The sequence below is a fragment of the Leptopilina boulardi genome, unplaced genomic scaffold, assembly GCF_019393585.1.
Source record: "Leptopilina boulardi isolate dan_hultmark-lab unplaced genomic scaffold, ZJU_Lbou_2.1 LbouV2_214, whole genome shotgun sequence".
Lineage (NCBI taxonomy): Eukaryota > Metazoa > Arthropoda > Insecta > Hymenoptera > Figitidae > Leptopilina > Leptopilina boulardi.
The window spans coordinates 1,269,264-1,290,713 of record NW_026137768.1 but is presented as its reverse complement, the minus strand read 5'-3'; the positions used below and the strand labels follow the sequence as shown (position 1 = coordinate 1,290,713).

The 21,450-nt window shown below is 29.9% G+C and overlaps 1 protein-coding gene across 3 annotated transcripts in view; it reads left to right on the top strand.

Annotated features, from left to right (window-relative positions):
- LOC127279118 (TWiK family of potassium channels protein 7) overlaps nt 1-19,538 on the top strand; it is a 58,232-nt gene extending 38,694 nt beyond the window's left edge. For all 3 annotated transcript variants that reach the window (XM_051301266.1, XM_051301265.1, XM_051301264.1), the window contains one exon: nt 18,331-19,538. In XM_051301266.1, the coding sequence (XP_051157223.1) occupies nt 18,331-18,519 (189 nt within the window). In that variant the 3' untranslated portion in view covers nt 18,520-19,538. The remainder of the gene's footprint in view (nt 1-18,330) is intronic.
- Nucleotides 19,539-21,450: the final 1,912 nt, after the last annotated feature.

Genomic DNA, 21,450 nt, shown 5'->3' with positions numbered 1-21,450 from the left:
AAAATTTCTTTTTGGTGGTTTATTGAAACACCCCTTATCCCCTTATCAATTAAATAGTTTTCCAGTTTTGCTATATAAAAGTTAAATATAATTGGGCTCAATGTTTCCCCTTGCATAATGCCTTGAGTAACCTTTACTTTTCCCGACCTAGCCTCTCTTCTCTTTACTGCCACACTTGCCATCGAATATAAACTCATCAGAATTTTAATAAATTTAATACCGGTTCCAATTGTATAAAGTTTTTTCTTAATTAATTCATGGGATAGAGATAAGAATGCACCCTTAAAGTCTATAAATAAGACAAATAATTTTCCTTTTTCCAAATTTAATCTATTCTGAATCATCGCGTTTAAAATAAATAAGTTATCAATACAACCACGATTTTCTCTAAAGCCAGACTGAGATTCTGGATTTAAATTGTTTGCATCAATCCATTGAACCAGTCGTTTCGAAAGAACCTGCGTGAAAAGTTTAAGTACACAATTCAACAGAGCAATTGGTCTATCATTTGAATGAATAGGTTTGTCACCTTTTTTAGAAATCATAATAGTATCCATATTTGCCCAAGCTTGTGGTATTTTTTCTTTAATCATTACTGTATTAAACAAGTCCTTTATATAATCAATTCCACTCTCAGGCAGATTCTTTAAAAATTCATAGGTTATCTCGTCCGGCCCTGGAGCTTTATTGAGTTTATTTATTATCCTTTACCGAGGCTAAGATTTCAATTTGATGATCATTATATAATTTTTTTTAATTTTAAAAGACTAATATGTTTTTTTACTTTTAATAAAATTGTTAGTTAAATCTGGTGGAGAATTTTGCTTTCTACATTCTTTTAATTTCATTTTTTGTGACTTTGTACTTTCTTTGCAAATATTATCGAACCAAGGTTTTGATAGATTTACTTTATTACTTTGCCTCGAAACCATACCTAGCTTTTTGGCAACCTTCTTAATTGTACTTATTAATTTATCAGACTGTAAATATAAATCATCACATACTATTCCTGGCAATAAATTTATTGACATAGCGTCACTGAAATCATCTTTAAGCTTATTTCGCCATTTGAGTTTTGCATTTGGAGGGTTTACGGTGTAACAGATATTCAATGAAAGAGGGACGGGGAAATGATCCGATTCGATAATAATGTTCATTACCTTCATATTATCAATCAAATAAGTACTAAATAAACTGGACCAAACCAGATTTATTGTTGATTTGACACCAATAGAATTCATAAAAAAATGTATGTACCATCGCCGGAACATCTCCCAGTACTCTTCCATTCAACATAATCATACCCATGCTTTCGAAATTTCCAATTATTTTAATACCTCTGTTATTTATTTCCTTGTCTACACTTGATCTACAGTTATAGAGATTAGTGTTAAGTAAATTTATATCTTTATCTAATTGATTTAATTCCCCTACTCTGCAATTCGTATCCCCCCCCCGATGAAAATAGGATAATCCTTAATTTTTTGACTTTAAACTAACTACGATTTCATTCAACATTTCAAGATTATCCAAAATAGGAATACAAGGGTTAAAATATATCAGACCTATAATAAATCTAATATTTCTATTCCTAAGATGTACTAAAATTAAAACAGTAGAGTCATTTTTAAATAAATTTTTACCTCACATAATTTGACACTAAATAAAATCAGAAGTCCACCTTTAGGTCTGCCTCTTCTCTCTTTCTTCTGCGCTGGTGAAAATATTGTCTCCGCCTGGTAATTTGGGTTGGAGATAGGTAAAATTGGTGGGGATGTCCCCCAAGTTTCCGTTATACACATATATCATTTCGATTAGAATTCACTAAAAGGTCCACTATATTTTTAGTTCCTCTGGAGTTTCAAAGGATGATCCGGGGTGTTAAGGCTTGAACAGGTTGTCAGATATTGGTACCGCTTTTTTGATTGACCAGAGCATTTATACCCAAGCTGTCTAGCTTTTGTTTATAAATAAAGAGTTTCGAACGAGTCTCTTTATTTTCAATTCGCTGCTCCTTTGAAAGATCGATAGAAACGAAAATTTTCAATTCACTAAATTTTGATAAATTTTTAAAAATCAAGGATTTGGAATTCACTTCATTAAAAACTATCAAAAGAGGTCTTTTGCCTTGTTTAAAACCAATCCTTTAGACAGAGTTGATATCCTCCTTCTTGATATTTACCTCAGTTGACATAAAAATGGATTGCACTTTATTCTGCAGATCTTCGTTTTCACATTCTTCTACCCCAAACATGATGAGGTTCTTCGCTCTGCCTTTTTACTGGAGATATTGGATCGCAGATTCCGCTTGAAATAATCTTTTCTTAAGGTGTTGATTTTCCTTAGTTAAATTTTTATAATTATTTTTTCACTGTTCCAAACTCGAAAATAATTTTCCGTTTTCTTCTTTTAAAGATGCAATGTCCGAAGCTACATTGGATATAGATTGTTTGTTAATTTTAACATCCACATTTATATCCAACAAAAGCTTCATTATATCTTCGTTTGAAGACATTATATAAAATTTTAATAGTTAAAAACATAATGTTTCCACGTTTCATTTCAATATACAGTATTAGAAAGTGGATCTAACCTAAACACGTCTGTACCGCTTGAAAAATAAAATCAAACTCCTAAAATCGAATATTAGCCTCGAATAGTCGACACTTTTGTAGTCGAATACAAGATTTCGATTATTTCGAAAAACCGAATTATGTTTTCGAATAGCCGAAAATATTCGAAATTTATTTTATACAGATTTTCTACGAAATATAGCTAACACAGTTGTGGATACAGTGATATAGGCATAAGTCTGTCTTATTCTTACATTTTAATCGGAAAATACGCGTATGAAAATGTAAGAGTAAGACAGACTTCTACCTACATCATGTAACAAAAAAAGATGAGAGTAGATTTCCGAAAAAAGCTGTGAATGTATACCCTTATTCACACTTTTAAGGCCGTAAGGCAGTTCCAGAATAGGTGCAAAAGCCAAGTGCAAGTCCAAATGCAAATTTTATGAGTGCAAGAGAGATAGATATAGACTACCTATCTCTTTCGCACTCATGGGATTTGCACTTGAACTTGTACTTGGTTTTTGCACCTATTCTGAAACTGTGTCCGAGTTTCGCCGTTTATTGTGTTTGTGCCCTTAGTTTGGAGGTTAGGTGTAAGATACACGCGAATCACACCTCGTTGTTCAGTTAGTTTTCGTTTTTTCGCTTTGTTGCTCTTTTTCAAAAACCCAGTGTGCACATAGTTACAGAACAGTTCTGTAACTGTTCTATAATAAAAAAGAACAAGTTCTAGAACTGGTGAGGAACAGGTCAGTAAAAATGTCGTCCCCCTAGGGGCAGAAAACAGTAACAGGATCTGTAACAATTCTAGAACAATGTTCTAGATCATTGTTCTGGAACAAATATGTAACAATTTGATAACAAAATAAATTTTTAAAAATTTTAATTCTAAAACAATTCTGTGACAACAATTCTATTCTAGAATTACAGAACTTTTTTTGTATCCCTGACTTAAAAAAAGTAACCACCCACACAGCACATAAAATTTCCTGAATTTGTCCTGAATATTTCATTGAAAGATTCGAAATATTTCAATGAAAGGTCGATGAAATTTTGATGCAACAATGAAATGTCCGCCTATAAGAAATATTGCAGTTCCGATTGTACGAAAAATTTCAGCGAAATGTTGAGGAAATGTGAGGATGAAAAATTACTGACATATTATTTTTTAATATTTGCAAAATAAGAAAATGAAATATGTTACAAATTTTTAAGTGAAATATTTTGAAAAGATTATTCATTAAAATTCTAGAAATATCGAAATGAAATATTTCTAAATTGTTAAAAATACATATTTAGGCAATATCATCCGGATATATTTGTGAAAAATAAAAAAAAATGAATTTCAGAAATAAATTGCGGTAGTGATTGTGAAAATATGTGACAAAATTAGTTGACCGATAGTAAACCTTTGTAAAAGAAAAAATTTTTCGATAATAATGCCTTAAATTATAACTTACAAGTGAATCTTAAATTTAACATATCTCAAAATGTCTTAAATCGACGTATGCCGTCTTTCCGGCGATCGGTTCATATGTACTTTTTGTCATTTGCAATTTTAGACAAATTAAATTTTAAACATTTGAATACTCTGAAAAATAGAAATGTTATCAAATGACAATTCTGCGAAAAAAATTTTTTGTTCAATTATAATTATGCAGTAAATTAAGAATTCAATTAAAAAGTTACGAATATTGAAAGTCCAGTCAAGTAAAATTTGTAACAAATTGACTTTTATAGTATATCCTTGCGTACCTGAGCGGATCTTATTTATTTTAAGTATTCTATTTTTATACTTACTGTTCATATATATTAATCATGTTTCGCTTGTTGCATCTTACGTGTAATAATTTCTTTATAATAAATAAATTGTCACTATTTCACTAAATGCACAAATTTTGTCACATATTTTCACAATCACTACCGCAATTTATTTCTGAAATACATTTTTTTTATTTTTCACAAATATATCCGGATGATATTGCCTAAATATGTATTTTTAACAATTTAGAAATATTTCATTTCGATATTTCTAGAATTTTAATGAATAATCTTTTCAAAATATTTTACTTAAAAATTGGTAACATATTTCATTTTCTTATTTTGCAAATATTAAAAAATAATATGTCAGTAATTTTTCATCCTCACATTTCCTCAACATTTCGCTGAAATTTTTCGTACAATCGGAACTGCAATATTTCTTATAGGCGGACATTTCATTGTTGCATCAAAATTTCATCGACCTTTCATTGAAATATTTCGAATCTTTCAATGAAATATTCAGGACAAATTCAGGAAATTTTATGTGCTGTGTGGGCATGCATAAATAGCACGGTACGTCACATAAATATCATTAAAATATTTTTTGAAATATTCCTGCCCCCACAGCAGCCAATCTTTTCTAAAAATTTCGTAAAGATTTCCTTGAAATCTTGGGAATATTTAATTGCAAAGTTTAATGAAAATTGCATAAAGATTTAAATGTCCCACCAAAATAAATATTTGGCGTAAAAGTTGACTAAAAATTTAAATGAAATTTTCAGGAAATGTTCGTCGCAAAAATTGAGTAATAATTTAAATGAAATTTTCAGGAAATGTTCGTCGCGAACATTGACTGAACGTTTAAATTAAATATTCATTAAAAATTTATTGCGAAAGTTGAGTGAAAATGTAATTTAAATATTCAGTCAATTTTTGTGACGAACATTTCCTGAAAATTTAAATTAAATTTTCATGTTTAAGAAGTATTAATATTATTATTATTATTATTAATAATAATAATATTAATAATAATAATAATAATAATAATAATAGATAGATAGATAGATAGATAGATAGATAGATCTTTATTATTATTATCAATAAAAAAAATTTACTATCTGGGAATAAAAATAAAATAAATAATATACAAACATTGTTGCTCTGATTTGATGCTTTGTTTCACATTGAATCAAGCACTGCATGCTTGTTGAGCAAGAACTTTTGAAAACAAATTGTGGGGTGCTGGGGATTGAAACTACGTTCGCCGCGCGCTAGCTAAAGACCCTAACCACTACACTACAGATATCTGGCTGAGAAAAAAAAATCTTCCACAGGCTCTACAACTTACTGATAGAAAAGTAATCTTACTTATCGACCTAAAAGGGCGGGCTCATTTAAAAAGGTTTTCACGGAGGTATTTGAATATTCTGAATATTCACATTGCAGGTGAATATGGGGCGGTCCACGCCATTCCAACATATCATCGACTTGGACATTTTTGATTTCGCTCAAATTTTTTTACCTTTTTTTACTCATTGAAAAAGACCTTCCTGATTTTTTTCAAATTTTTTTATAAAGCCGTTTTCGAGATATAAATTTTTCAAAAATTTTGAAAAAAAAAATTTTTTTTTTGAAAGCTCATAACTTTTTGACAAATGCACCAATTTTAATTCTTTTTTTTTCAAATTGTGTGTTTTTAAATGAACTTTTCAAAACTTTCATGCAAAAAATTAAAAAAAAATTATTAACCTTATTTTTTGTAATTTTAAGATAAAAATCTTATTTTTAAAAGTGTTTGTATATTTTGATTTTTTTCAAAAAAACTACTTCTTATAACACAAATTTTAAGCCTAGTCCGGTCGTGGAAAAACAATTTTTAATATTTTTTTCGAATTTTTCAAAATTTTTAAACATTTGCTTTTTACTCAAATATGATTTCTAATGTTTCAGTATAAGAGTTAAATAATAAAAACTTATAAATGGAGGTAATTATAATAATAAACTTGTATTTGGAACTAAAATTTTAATCTTTTTTTTTTATCCAATTTTTTTACGTTTAAATATTTTACAAGAATAATTCTCAGTTGATCTGGAAAATATCCGCATAGTTAAAGATCCTTCGCACAATGAAATTGTTGTGTACCCTGAATAGTTTTTGCCTTTGTATATCGAAGATTAAGAACTTCGGTTGCTCTTTTGTAATCTTCGATTGAGGAAAATTTAAAATCAATATTTTGGAAACTACTCGAATTTTTAGCCCATTCATATAGTTCCTGTGAAGTTAAAATTTTTTTATCAAATGGCAACTGAAGACTTGCCCGTGCTGCTGCTCGTTTTACGGTACTTCCGACACCATCGCAAGGCCCTTTGCCATGATAACTCGCAAAAAAGTGCCATTCAGCATATATTTTAAAATCCTCTTCATGATAATAAAGATTAACAAAATTTTTGAAATTTTTAAATTGTTGCGGGGCTCCATTCGAAAAATATTAAATTTTGTTAACATCTGGATTCAAAGTTTTAATATAACATGTTATAATTTTTAAAAAAACGTGAACTGCGTTTGAATCATGGGGGTTACAATCAGAAATAATGACAAGACTTCTGTGTAATAATTCGTTACTTTCTCTATAATAAATCACAACTGGAAATATTGTTGATTGATTGTTATTCCAGTGGAAACCAGGTGCCGCATTTTGAATAATAAATTTGTAATTTTCTGCGAAATCACAAAAAATAAAATATTTAAAAATTAATTTTTCATTAATTAATACATTTTTAATTATAATAAATAATTTTTGAATAATAATTTTGATTTAAATGTTTAAAAAATAGAATTTTTGTGTTCACTTTCATTTCTTATTTTAATATTTATTTTATTTATTTATTAACTTGTTTATATTACATAATACGTACATACAAGTGGGTTTCGCTTGTTTTGGCTGATAATTAAAGACAAAGTAAATAAGAAGTACAGATTACTAAGACACATCAACATTACAAATTCATTCGTTCTAACAAAATTTTGACAATCACATTTACAAATTTCTTTATAGTTGAAATATTGTTTGAAGACATTACATCATACCAGTCGTCAGCGGAGAAGGGTTTGTTTGTCTCTCTCTCAAACGCACGCAGGAGCAGATGCTCACAAGCAGGACACTGAATTAGAATGTGAAGTAGATTTTCACTCTCGAGGCAGCAAGAAGAGGACATTTTATCTGGGTGAAATATGTATTTATTCTTATCGAAAATCAATCTGGAAACATGGCAATTCATTAATCTAATTTGAGCAAAAACTTTTTTATAGTGCATGCGCGTATTTAGACTTAGATAACTCCGCGAATCCGAGCGGTGGTCGAGGTGGGTATAAGCCACTAAACTTTTAGAGTTCGCTAAAGAAATCAAATCTTGTTCCCTGAGGTAGTTCGCATAATTATTCAGAGCTTTTTTATCATTGCAACAAAAAGAGTCGAAATTGATTTCATTAATTACATTAGGCAGACCACAAGGCTCGAAAAAGGAGATCCTTAATTGATTAAACGAATTGATTTTGTTGTTAGATGGGTTAGTTCTAGCCAACGAGATCAATCTTTCCGCACACCGTCTTGGATACCTTGAACAATTCATCCGTGAAAGTTTGTTTAGCCAAGACAGTGTGAGTTTGAAAACCTCGTGAGCCAGGGGCAGGGACCCTGTCTCGAGCCTGACGGCGTAGTTTGGGGTGCAATTCGGCAAGTTTAATAATCTTGTAATAAAAGTTAGTTGTGCCCTCTCAATACTGTCGAGGAAATTTAAGGACCATGTCTGGCAAGCATAGAGGAGAACACTAACCGACAGGCTTCGAAACAGTCTCCCGCACGAAGCCCAAGAGTTCATTTTAGACGCAAAAATCATTTTCCACGTCGATTCCACCGTGGTATTCGCAGAGCTAATAAATTTTTTCGCTGCCGAAGCGATAGAGCAGGAATTTTGAAAAGGAACGCCCAGATACTCGTACTCTCTTACTACCTCGATATAACTCTCTCCAAATTTAAATGATTTAAGTTTTTTTGCTTTAGAATTCCCTGATTTAGAAAATATTACGATCTTAGTTTTGTCCGTATTCACAATGAGTTTATTCAAATCACAGTATTCATATAATGCATTTAGTTTTTTATTTAACTCGCTTGGGGTGTCCGCCAGCAAAGCATAATTATCCGCGAACCCTTGCATATTTATTTCCAAAGAACTTTCGATAGCAATGCCCCTACAACCCCTATCTATAAAAAAACTTTCCATATCCGCGATAAATAGGAGGAACAAATATGGACTAAGGACTTCTCCTTGCAGTAAACCACGAGTCACATTTACGCTTTCAGTGTAATCCTGGCCTACTCTAATGCTGGTAGACGATTTTTTATATAAGTCCCTAACAATGTTGATAAATTTTGTACTAAGTCCCATTTTATATAGTTTACTCCACAGCAGATCATGGACGACCGATGGAGAGGCTCCCTTAAAGTCTATAAATGCTACAAAAACTACTGATCCCGGAGTCCTTAGGTGGTCTGTAGTTGTCAGGTATCGTGGAGTCACCTTTCTTGAAAAACATAGATGTTATGGATTCACCCCAACCCTTTGGGATTTTTTCAGTTGTCAAAATCTTATTAAAAAACAAATTCATATAAAAGAGCCAATTTTGCGGTAAATTCTTAAGGAAGTTATAATTAATGTCGTCCGGGCCAGGAGCCTTTCCATCTTTACATTTGGACAGTGCAAACCATATTTCGTCTGTCGTAATAGTATTGTCGAGCTCAGGGACCAATCGTGGTACAAGAGGCGGTTCCAATACAATATTTCCGTCAATAGGGGGGAAAGATCTCAACAGATAGTTATGCCACGATTCCAAATCCACATTCGAGCGATGGCTTGTGCGCGATTTAAAAGCATTAATCGCCCTCCAGAACTGCGCCGAGTTTCTGCAATTGTTTAGTATTTCAGATCGAATTTTTTCAAAATTAAGTTTTTTAGCACTTCAGAAGATGTACCGGGCGCAGAATAGGCTGCTTTGGAAAAATCGACACAGCACAGAAGTTGGAGCGATCCCAGAAACAGTAACAAAATTGAGCTTATCTCACCCGTTGCATAAAATTAATAACACTGTGATTTACACAAAAACAGAAAAACACAGATTTATACTGATTTGTAATCCGTACTATTGAACAGATAAAATACTCAAGCAAGAGCTTGCCGTAAACACGACTTTACTCGAAGAAGGTTCAAGCGGAACTATTCTTATTTTAATATATTGAAATTATTTTCTTAATTATGTTTAAAAACGCTTTTTCTTGTCTTTAACAATACTAATATAATTGTTTACTAATAAATAAAAAAATTTTAAATTAATTTTCGCAATTTTGTGAATTTTTAATTAATAGATAATATTTAAAAAAATAATTAATTTTATAATAACCTTTTCACATGACCTTCAGTCATGATTTTACAGTATGCAATGTGAATATTTAGAATATTCAAATATCTCCGTGAAAACCTTTTTAAATGAGCCCGGCCTTTTAGGTCGATAAGTAAGATTACTTTTCTATCAGCAAGTTGTAGAGCCTGTGGAAGATTTTTTTTTCTCAGCCAGATATCTGTAGTGTAGTGGTTAGGGTCTTTAGCTAGCGCGCGGCGAACGTAGGTTCAATCCCCAGCACCCCACAATTTGTTTTCAAAAGTTCTTGCTCAACAAGCATGCAGTGCTTGATTCAATGTGAAACAAAGCATCAAATCAGAGCAACAATGTTTGTATATTATTTATTTTATTTTTATTCCCAGATAGTAAATTTTTTTTATTGATAATAATAATAAAGATCTATCTATTATTATTATTAATATTATTATTATTATTATTAATATTATTAATACTTCTTAAATATTATTTTTGTATTTTTTACAGATATTTCCGTCCAACATTTCCTGAAAATTTAATTTAAATTTTCAGGAAATGTTCGTCATAAAAATTGACTGAATATTTAAATTACATTTTCACTCAACTTTCGCTATAAATTTTTAATGAATATTTAATTTAAATGTTCAGTCAATTTTCACAACGAACATTTCCTGAAAATTTCATTTAAATTTTTACTCAATTTTCACGACGAACATTTCCTGAAAATTTCATTTAAATTTTTAGTCAACTTTTACGCCAAATATTTATTTTGGTGGGACATTTAAATCTTTATGCAATTTTCATTAAACTTTGCAATTAAATATTCCCAAGATTTCAAGGAAATCTTTACAAAATTTTTAGTAAAGATTGGCTGCTGTGGGGGTGTGATATATAATGGAGATCAAAATGTCCACTTCATGATGATATCTCAGTGATATTAGGAGTATTCTCCCAGTGATATTAAGGGAATATTTCACGGAAATGATTTTTTAAATATTTTTATAGATTTCTATTTTTAACTGTCTTGAGCCACTCTAGTAGTACCACATTTATAAAACATCTGTTCGTTACATATTTGTTTCAGAACAGATAGAGAACAAATCTAAAATACAGTGATAGATTATGTTACATTTTTGTAACACTGTTCTAGAACGCTGCAGTAACAACGTTACTTAAAAATTCTAGAACTAATGAAGCACAAATGTTCTAGAACAAATGTTAAATATTCCTTATAGAACAGAGGCAGAATAACTGTTGCAGAACAGGTCTAGAACACAGTTCCAGAACTGTTCTATAACAAAATTGTAACATTTGTTCGAGAACAAGTTACAATTTTTGTTCTAGAACAGTTACATAACGTGCACACTGGGAAGGTGGGTGGAAAGGTGCATGTGAGAAGAAAAATGGCTCCTAGTGCGGCTTGGAAACAGTTTACGAAAATAGAAAATGGTACAAAAGTGAAATGTAAAATGTGTAATGTCATATTAAAATATAATAATTATATATATTAAAGTTTTATATTGTCTCTTAAGACTTAAGTCGCAGATGAAGGCTGTTTTAAAGGAAGACTGATTTAAGTTTAATTCAGTTAAAAAACCCAAATGTTGAATTTTAAACATGTTGAAATAAAGTAAGAAATTAATAACAATTTATTTTAATTTGTTTTTCTCTCATCAAAAACTTAAGTAAATTTGTTTTAAAATTTTTGCCAAAAGTCGATTATTATAGTCGAAAACCGAATATTTATGACGATTATCGACTGCCATTCGACTACACTGTGTTCGACTATTCGAAAAGTCGATAACCGAATATTTTTTTCGATTATATATCCCTAGGTGCGCCATATTGGTCGCTATTTTGAAATTTTTTGAAAATGAAATATATGTTTTAAAAGTTCAAGGATGTACCTTTATTTAAGAAAAGAAATTATATCACAAGTCATAACCGTTCCCCGCAAAAAAATATCAAAGTTTGTGTTGATTTTGGCATCCGCAAACTTCACTTAATTTTAATTTTGAACTCTACGCTCTAAAATCGACTACCAGGAAATTCTACACAATTAAATAAATTTTGAATGAATAATTTTTTTAAATAATTCTACACAAGCGCGAGCACCTACAGTGTAGCGCGCTATATTCTTCTTACAGCGCGTAACAATAATCGATATATTGTGTTATTAAAAATAAAAAAAGCGGCTGAATCCATTTCAAAACGTACAGGCCGACCACCTTCAGGTTGTAGATTTTTCTGTCGATGAAATATGTTATTCTACATGAAAAATAAAGAGACACGTATTTTTTATTTTTCATAAAAATTATGTTTAACGAAGTTATGGTCATTTGAAGTTTGAGTTGTAAAACTCGAAAGAACAATGAAAAAAAATTGTTTCGCCTGTAATTTTTTTTCTAATGAATGCAATCAAATTATTTTTCTTGGATCTTGTAGGGGGTATATTCCTCTTTAAAATCCTATTTGAAATTTGAAAAAAGATTCAAAATTAAAAAAACAGGAGATGATTTTCTAAAAATCATTAAAGTCAATTTTCTCAAAAACCCCACTTTTTTCTCTCTCAAATTTTTACTATAAATTCTTACCAATATGAAGAACCAATCCTAAGAGTTTCAAGCGTTTAGCTAAACAATCCTGGTAGTAAGGAGAAATTTTTTTCGAAATATTTTTTTTTACGAAATTTGAAATGGCTGACGTGCAGTTTCAAGAACAAATGAACTAACTGAAATTAATCATTTTATAACCAACAATAATGTATGTATAGAAAATAACCATAAAATCACTTTTTTCAAACAGGTTCTAAACATCAAAAAATTTATAATTTGACATTTTAAGTATCGTTAAGACCAATGATAATAAATATATATATATAATTAATAAAAAAGTGAAAAAAGAAAAAATATTTTTTATAAATATTGTGATTCTTTCAGTAATATACTCTTGAAATATTTTTCAATTCAAATTATTATTCAAAAATTTTTTAAAAAACTTAAAGTTTTAATTTTCAATTTGGAAATTAATATTTGCAAATTTCATTTTAAAAAAAAATGATTAAGTAAAAATTCAAGATAGTTTATTTTATAATAATTCAAATATTAAAAAAATATTTTTTCAAATTATAAAAAGGAAAATGTAACTAAAACTCACTTAAATTAAATCCTGAAACGCTGCAAATTATTATTACATGAAATCAAATACATAAATACTTAGATTAGATTCGAGTGTTCTATTTGTCAAATTACATTTACTCCAACCAATAATTGTTGGTTATAAAATGACTCACTTCAGTTAGTTCATTTGTTCTTGAAACTGCACGTCAACCATTTCAAATTTCGTAAAAAAAAATATTTCGAAAAAAATTTCTCCTTATTACCAGGATTGTTTAGCCCGCTTAAAACTCCTAGGATTGGTTTTTCAAATTGGTAAGAATTTATGGTAAAAATTTGAGAGAAAAAAAAGTGGGGTTTTTGAGAAAATTGACTTTAATGATTTTTAGAAAATCATCTCCTGTTTTTTTAATTTTGAATCTTTTTTCAAATTTCAAATAGGATTTTAAAGAGGAATATACCCCCTACAAGATCCAAGAAAAATAATTTGATTGCATTCATTAGAAAAAAAATTACAGGCGAAACAATTTTTTTTCATTGTTCTTTCGAGTTTTACAACTCAAACTTCAAATGAGCATAACTTCGTTAAACATAATTTTTATGAAAAATAAAAAATACGTGTCTCTTTATTTTTCATGTAGAATAACATATTTCATCGACAGAAAAATCTACAACCTGAAGGTCGTCGGCCTGTACGTTTTGAAATGGATTCAGCCAATTGCCATAAATTTTTTTTTGATAATTTATAATTATGAGTAGAATAAGATTCTGTAAAGAAAATTAAATTATCTAGCGGAGAACATACTCAAATTGTAATATCCCAATCAGCACGAAAACTTGCAGCAAACTTGCAGGAAGTTTGTCGTGCAAGATGTGCAAGATTGCATTGCAAACATGTAGCAAGTTTGGTGCAAGAAACGAAACGTCCTCTTGTGTCAAGGTAGTTAAGCAAACTTGCAAAAAGCTTGTATAATACTAAAAAAAAATTTTTTTTGAATCAATTTGTTACTAAATAAACGTAAAGGGCACCCTGCTTTGGAGGTCAAAAAATTTATTGCGCAGCCGTAGGAGCTTCCGTTTACAACTGCGCATCGCATTAGGTTTTGCAAACTTGCAGCAAGCTTGCGCCAACGTTGCCCTGCAAGATTGCCACAAGAGGACATTTTGTTGCTTGCACCAAACTTGCTACATGTTTGCACGGCAAGCTTCTTGCCAGTTTGCTGCAAGTTTTCCTGCTGATTGGGATACTACATTATGTTCTCATATGGATTCCTATATACCCAGCAAACACTGTTACAGGTCAGCTATAGAACTGTTACAAATTTTTTGAAAACATGTTCTGTAACTGGTTATGATCCTGTGAGTCACTGGTTACGCAAAATGTCGTACCCAGCGGATATGTAAGATTCTGTAACACATCTAGAATATGGTTACAAATGTATTTGTAACAGTTCTAGAACTGTTTTGTAACAACTATAAAATGGTACATAACTATTATCGCATGATTATTACCTAAAAATACATGCAAAATATTTTTATTCTTAATAAAAATATTAAAACTTGATGTAATAGAAAAAGGAAAGTCTAAAATAAACATAGTTAGAACAGTGACAAATTTTAACTGTTCTATAGCAATATCGCTCCACAGGCTAATACGCTAACCATTAGGCTACCCTAACATGGGAATATAAATACAAAATTCATTTGATAACTTGCGACTGAGGAGGATTTAAAAACTGTATTGCTTATATAAAAAAAACAATAAGACTATGTGATATATAAAAATTTTAGAGTTTTTTAAATTTAACTATATACTTAAGTAAAATGAACTATTTATTTATTAATTCCATAGAAAATAGTTAAGGTACTTATGAACACTTCAAAATTCTTAATCTCAGGTACAAATATATTCCAGAACTGAACTTCATCAAAATTTTAGAACAGTTACATATTATTGTTCCGATATAGTTCTAGATATGCGATGGAACATTAGTTATAAAAAATTTGTGGCTGTAGTGTTATAAAAATTTTATGTAACATACTGTTGCAGAAATGTTCCCATTTTTAGGTACAAATGTCATCCAGAACTAATCTGCAACAAAATTTTAGAACAGCTACATAACATTTTTCAGACACAGTTCTAGAACTACGTTGGAACGTCAGTTACAGATCATTTGTGATGATTGTGTTACAGAAATGTTACATTACATTGTTACAGGAATGTGAAGTTAGCATAATATAGAATAAATCGGTAACTCCCTTGTAACAATGTTCTAGAATTCTGTTACAATGAGGTTATATAACAGATTCATAACCAGCTTGTAACAAGTGTTCTTTAAAACTGTGTTCTCACTGTTATATAACATTTATAGAACGTGTTTGCTGGGTAGGATCCCATGTAAGAATTCACCATAAAGAAATATATATAAAAATCCATGTAAAATCTTATGTAGTTCAGATAAGATACCAAGTTCCATTCTTACGCCGCCAGATGGTCATAATTTTTTTTCTCACAGTTGAGATAAGTCTTAAGTACTGTAAAAGCTGAGACTTTAACTGAGAAGGTCTATTGCAAAGCACAAATTTTTTTCTTTTCAGATGAATTGCAGTAAAATTATTTGATTTTAAATTAAATAATTTTTATAAACTGCCTTCTGTCAATTCGAATTTTCCATATGAAATCCTATATTGTTTCCTTTATATAATTCCATGTGAAATCTTAGACAGATATTTCAGAATCTACATGAAATCCTACATGAATTCTTATGTTCAAGTCAATCATATATAAATGAGAATTTTCAATAGAAATAAGATTTCATGTCAGATTTTTTGTAATAATTTTTTATTCAAGAATCAAAAAAAGTTTTTATGTATGATTTGATATAGGAAAATTTCTGGTTAAGGATTGAGCAATGAATTTTGATAGGTTTTTTATGAGAAGCCACGAAGAAAATTGAAGGAAAAAATCTGACGAGAAAAAATTGTAGGATTTCACATAATTTATTACCTAAGAATACATTTATAAGAATTTACATCGAATCCCACTTGAAATCATGTCTCAATTTTCTATATGATTTTTCATAAGATCCTATATAGTTTCTTACATAACACATAGGATGTTATGTGTATTTTAATCCCTACTGAAAATCCCTGTACAAGATCTTGTACAATTTCCTGTACAAGATCTTGTACAATTTCCTGTACAGGATCAGCAACTGAACTTGTACAAGTTCTGACCAGTTCCTGTACAGGAAAATGCATACGAATTTGGAACAAGTTCATGTGTGAGATCTTGTACAAGATCTGGTGCAAGATCTTGTACAAGAAAGATGCTTGTACAAGAAAATGTTCATGTACAATTTCATGTATAAGTACTTGTACATGAACACATCCATGTTCTTGCACAAGTTAATTCATGTTTTTCTTTACTAAAAATTAAAAACTTCAAAGGCTGCGCAATAGTTTACTTTAACCTTTACAGCTGCGCAATAGTTTTTAGCATGCATGAGTTACGAATCTTAGTGGTTAAAAATTATCAAAATCTCAAATTTTATTAAAAAAAAAAATTTTACAACTATACATGTGCAAGAACATGAACGTGTTCATGTACAAGTACTTATACATGAAATTTTACAAGATCATGTACATTTTCTTGTACAAGTATCTTTCTTGTACAAGATCTTGCACCAGATCTTGTACAAGATCTCACACATGAACTTGTTCCAAATTCGTATGCATTTTCCTGTACAGGAACTGGTCAGAACTAGTACAAGTTCAGTTGCTGATCCTGTACAGGAAATTGTACAAGATCTTATACAGGGATTTTCAGTAGGGATATATGAATTTATGTGAGATCCTATATAAGATCCTCCATGAGAATTTTCAGTAGGGCAAAAACCGTATACTCTATTGTATAGTTTGTTCTATGGTGTTTCAAGCATCACTGCATTGTACACGGAAAGACTTTGTGCATCACTTTCTGTCAAACTTGCCAAGAGATTTTAGTAAACTCGCGACCAAACTTGGAAAAAATGGAAAACTATCATTTTATATAAATGTTTTCAACAAAAAATGTTTTCTTTTTTATCAAAATTTAGTAGTCACGCTAAGAAATATTCGTTAAGTATATTCTTTATATTTGTAAGAACGACATTTTCATTGCGTCGTGTTTACAATTTAGTAGTCTCACGATGAAAACAGCACGCATACAAACAAGCGAAGCTTGTCCGTGTATAGCGTCAGCAGTTGAATAGTTCCGGCATAGATAGAAAAATGTCTACACAACGAACACTTTTAATAATCCTGTTTGCATAAAAAATTAATTCGGACATTTCCTAAAATTGACCTTATTAATAATATTAAATAATTTATTTTTTTGAAATTTTTTCATTGCACTTGAAATAAGTTTAAACATAATAAAAATTTTCTCGTAAGTGGAAATGAAATGGTGAGATTAGTATATAAGAAAAATAAACTGCCCTCATGATATCGTTGATATGAATTGTATTTGCGTTGCGTCGGTTAAAGCGAGCGTTTACCCTATCTGTATTTTAGACGATTTTAGGTTAAGATGTGATCTCTCGTTCATAGGTAAATTGGATTTCTACATTACTTATCAATTGTCGATATATATACGTATATATGGAGTTTCAGATGGCAACTTTAGTAGTCACGCTATTAAAAGCTATGTATATGTTTTTTTAGTGAAACTTCAGATTTTATTTTTTGATCGACTGACTATTAAATTTTAAAATTCTCAATAATCAATTATTGTACATCAGTAACTTTTTTCTGATTTTAATAGTCAGACTACGAATTATTAATATCTTTCCTTTTTTTCCGAGTTTGGTAAAAAGTTTACTAAAATCTCGTGGCGAGTTTAACACAAAGTGATGCACAAAGTCTTTCCGTGTATATGAAAGGTTCCATGCCAAACTAATATATCGTTGATTTTGACTTCTTCGATTTGGCTCAAATTTTTTTTACCGTTTTGTACCCTTAAAAAAAAGAGCTTCATGATATTTTTAAAATTTTAATCTTCCCAATTCGTCTTGGTAAAGTTGTCTTTGTTCTTGTGGAGAGATCATGATAACGTGTAGGGTCTGTTTGCGCCAAGCAAAGAATAAACATCGCGAAAGCAGAGAGCTAAAAGATAGACAGAAAGGAGTGGAATTTTGGTTGATATATCTCCAAACCTGTGGCATCACTTGGTAATAAATTACGGTACTACAAGTTATATGTTCAAACAAGCAAGTGAAATATAATTATTTAAATTAACTTAACCATGTTTTACCTTATTGTAGCGCTATCTGGAAACTGAAGAATAAAAAAACACCTTTAACATTTTTAACAGAACTCGGGAACTGTTTTCAACTTTATATAATATTTATATTATTTGTCACAAGTTATAAGCAAATATGAAATAACAACATTTTACTGTTTTTAGGTAATGTTATCAGATCAGTTTAAACATGCTTCTCAAAAACTTGGAGCCACAATTGGATTAGAAGTAACAAGCGATGGGGGACCAATGCAACCAATTTTATTACACCCAGTAGATGTCAAAGATATATGTGCCCAGGAATCGGAGTCCAATAATAAGGAATCAAATGAAAAAGAACTTAAAAGTAGTTAGTGTCTAAATTGCACAGGTTTACAGTGAAATTGTCACTCGAACAAAACATTTTTTTTTTATTAATATGTGTCTGTCGAGTAAGAAAATCATATTTAAAATTTTTTTTCCTCGTGCAATTTTTTTGTAACAGCAAATTATGCATTTTCGAGGTGTGACGTCACTTAAAGTCACCGGTAGAGAAAGCAGTTAATCCAATTGTAAAAAATAAATCTCCATTTAAAAGATTATTAAATTACCTTTCAAACCATTGGTCAAACAAAAAAATACATTCAAAATTGTCAGAGTTACAGTCGATCAAAGTTCAAATTTGAATCAAATTTTAATGATTTTTAGACCTTCGTCAACTTTCGCTAATTTCTTCAAAGTCAAACAATCAAAAAAGGCAAGTTTTAAATTTGTTATTAATAATATATTTAATTACGAAACTTTTAAGCCTTTATAGACCGCGATCGGATGAAAAATGACAATTCTACACTACATTTATTGAACAAAGTACTTTTTCAGTTTTAGTATATTTTTAAGTGATTTCGATCTATATCAGTTTTGTATAAAACTAAGTTAAGCAAAGCTCACCAAAATGAGTACTTGGGGGTTTGAAAGGTAATTTAATAATCTTTTAAATGGTGATTTATTTTTTACAATTGGATTAACTGCTTTCTCTACCGGTGACTTTAAGTGACGTCACACCTCGAAAATGCATAATTTGCTGTTACAAAAAAATTGCACGAGGGAAAAAAATTTTAAATATGATTTTCTTACTCGAAAGACACATATTAATAAAAAAAAATGTTTTATTCGAGTGACAAAAAAAATTTGAAATTTGTAAACCTGTGTTGTAATCGATATAAAAGCATACTAGGTCATAAATTTTGTTCTTGGGTAAATCTTGATGAGATGGTCAATTGCGTTTTTCATTTTACATTTTTTTGTGTCACAATATTTTGTACAAAATCTGATTGCACACCTATTTAAATATAAAAAATAAACGTTAATTTATAAATAAATTATTTTAAAAAATATTTTTAATTTTTTTTATTTTACTTTAAATCTTTTTGTTAAGAATCAAAAAGATTAATTTTTAACTAAAACATTTAAATTAATATAGTGCCCTGTACTTGTCTTATAAAATATTAACAATTGTTATTTTTATTAAGAAGGAATATAATTCAAAAGTTATGATCAGCTGATTGTAACACTATTTTAACGTAAAAAAGGATTCCGGGTCATTTCCCCGAAAAACATTTTCACGAAGGGTAAATTTCACGAAAGTCAAAATTCCCGAATACCATTTCCCAAAGACTTTTTTTACGAAAATAAAATCCCGAATGACTTTTTTCACGAATTATATTTTTTACAAAATTCAAATGTTATTCACAAGTCTTTTCCTTGTTGCCTGGCAACGGTCCTTGTTTATTTGTTTGAACATGTTATATTTATTCTAAAGTAAAGTTTTCCAAAGAACCCCGCACCATTTACATGGGAATTTGGAGTCCGGTGAAATTTTCTGCAACTTTGTAATTTTGTAGTTTTTGACCTCCTGAATAAAAAATGTAAATGTCAAAATTCCAAAAAATTGAAAGATTTTTTAATAATTGAGGATTAAGTTCAAAAAATAATTTTAAAAATGAAAAAAATTCATAAACGAGTAAAACCAAAAGAACTAAATAAACTTTTTTAAAACTCGTCAGTCTGGGGTTTTCAGGGACGCTGATTACGAATTCGACTATAGTTTTTAAAAATTCAAAATGACGGATCCAATATGGCCGATAAATTTTTTAAAATGCAATGAATTCACTTGAATCTCGTTACTCGGGGGTATTCGGGGTCGCTGATTACGAATTCGACAACAGTTTTTGAAAATTCAAAGTGGCGGATCCAATATGGCCGACGAATTTTTTAAAATGCAGTGAATTCACTTTAACCTCGTTACTCGGGGGTTTTCGGGGTCGTTGTTTACGAATTCGACGACAGTTTTTTAAAATTCAAAATGGTGGATCTAATATGGTGGAAGAATTTTTAAAAATAATTTTTATTTACCTAAAACTGGTTACTTGACGACTGTTTAAGCTTCTGTGATTAAAAATTCGGTTTCGGTTTGTACAATAGTTCGCAGCTGGGTATAATATTTTTTATCTTTTATCAGGTATTTTGCAACAGTATAACGAGGCTTTTTTTATCCTTCTTGATTCAATATAAAATGTTTCTATAACGTGTCATGCTGTTTCGTAAGCTGAATCCAGAATGAGGACGTGAACGGTACGTTCAAACGTTAACGTGCTGATGTCACTTATTTAAGAGCCTGTTCAGAATAGATCCATAAAACATGTACCGATTACATCCTCATTGTAGACTCACCTTACAGGTTTGTTACAAACATTAAAACGACTCAACATAAGTATGGTTTAAGGTGTGTTGTTTATAAGATTTCCTTATGCATTAAATAATCATTAAGATATTTCTTTTGATGTCTTCTAGTATGAAACTCAACTAAATAGGAATTTAAATTCTCGCCACTGAGAAAGTATTATATTTTAGATTCATTTTGCGTTGTGGGTAAACTTTCTGAACATTCTTAATAAATAATTTAACACTATAGAATACAATAAAATAGAATGAAATTGTATAATATTATACTACATTACATTGTATTAAATGCTTATTATATTGATGACGTATATCGTATGTGATGCTGTGCAAACAATATAATCACAACCTAAGTGCAATTTTTGGTGCAATTCAATAATTACGCATGAGTAATAGACTAGCATAATGTTTCCACATGCACAGAAATCCAATTTTATATTTCTCTCACTGGAAGCATGAGCAAATGTCATATATAATATAATATTATAATATAATTAATTAATATAAATATTCAATTGCACAACTGCGCCTGTGCAAGTGTGTCTTTACGACACCGTTGCTACTGCA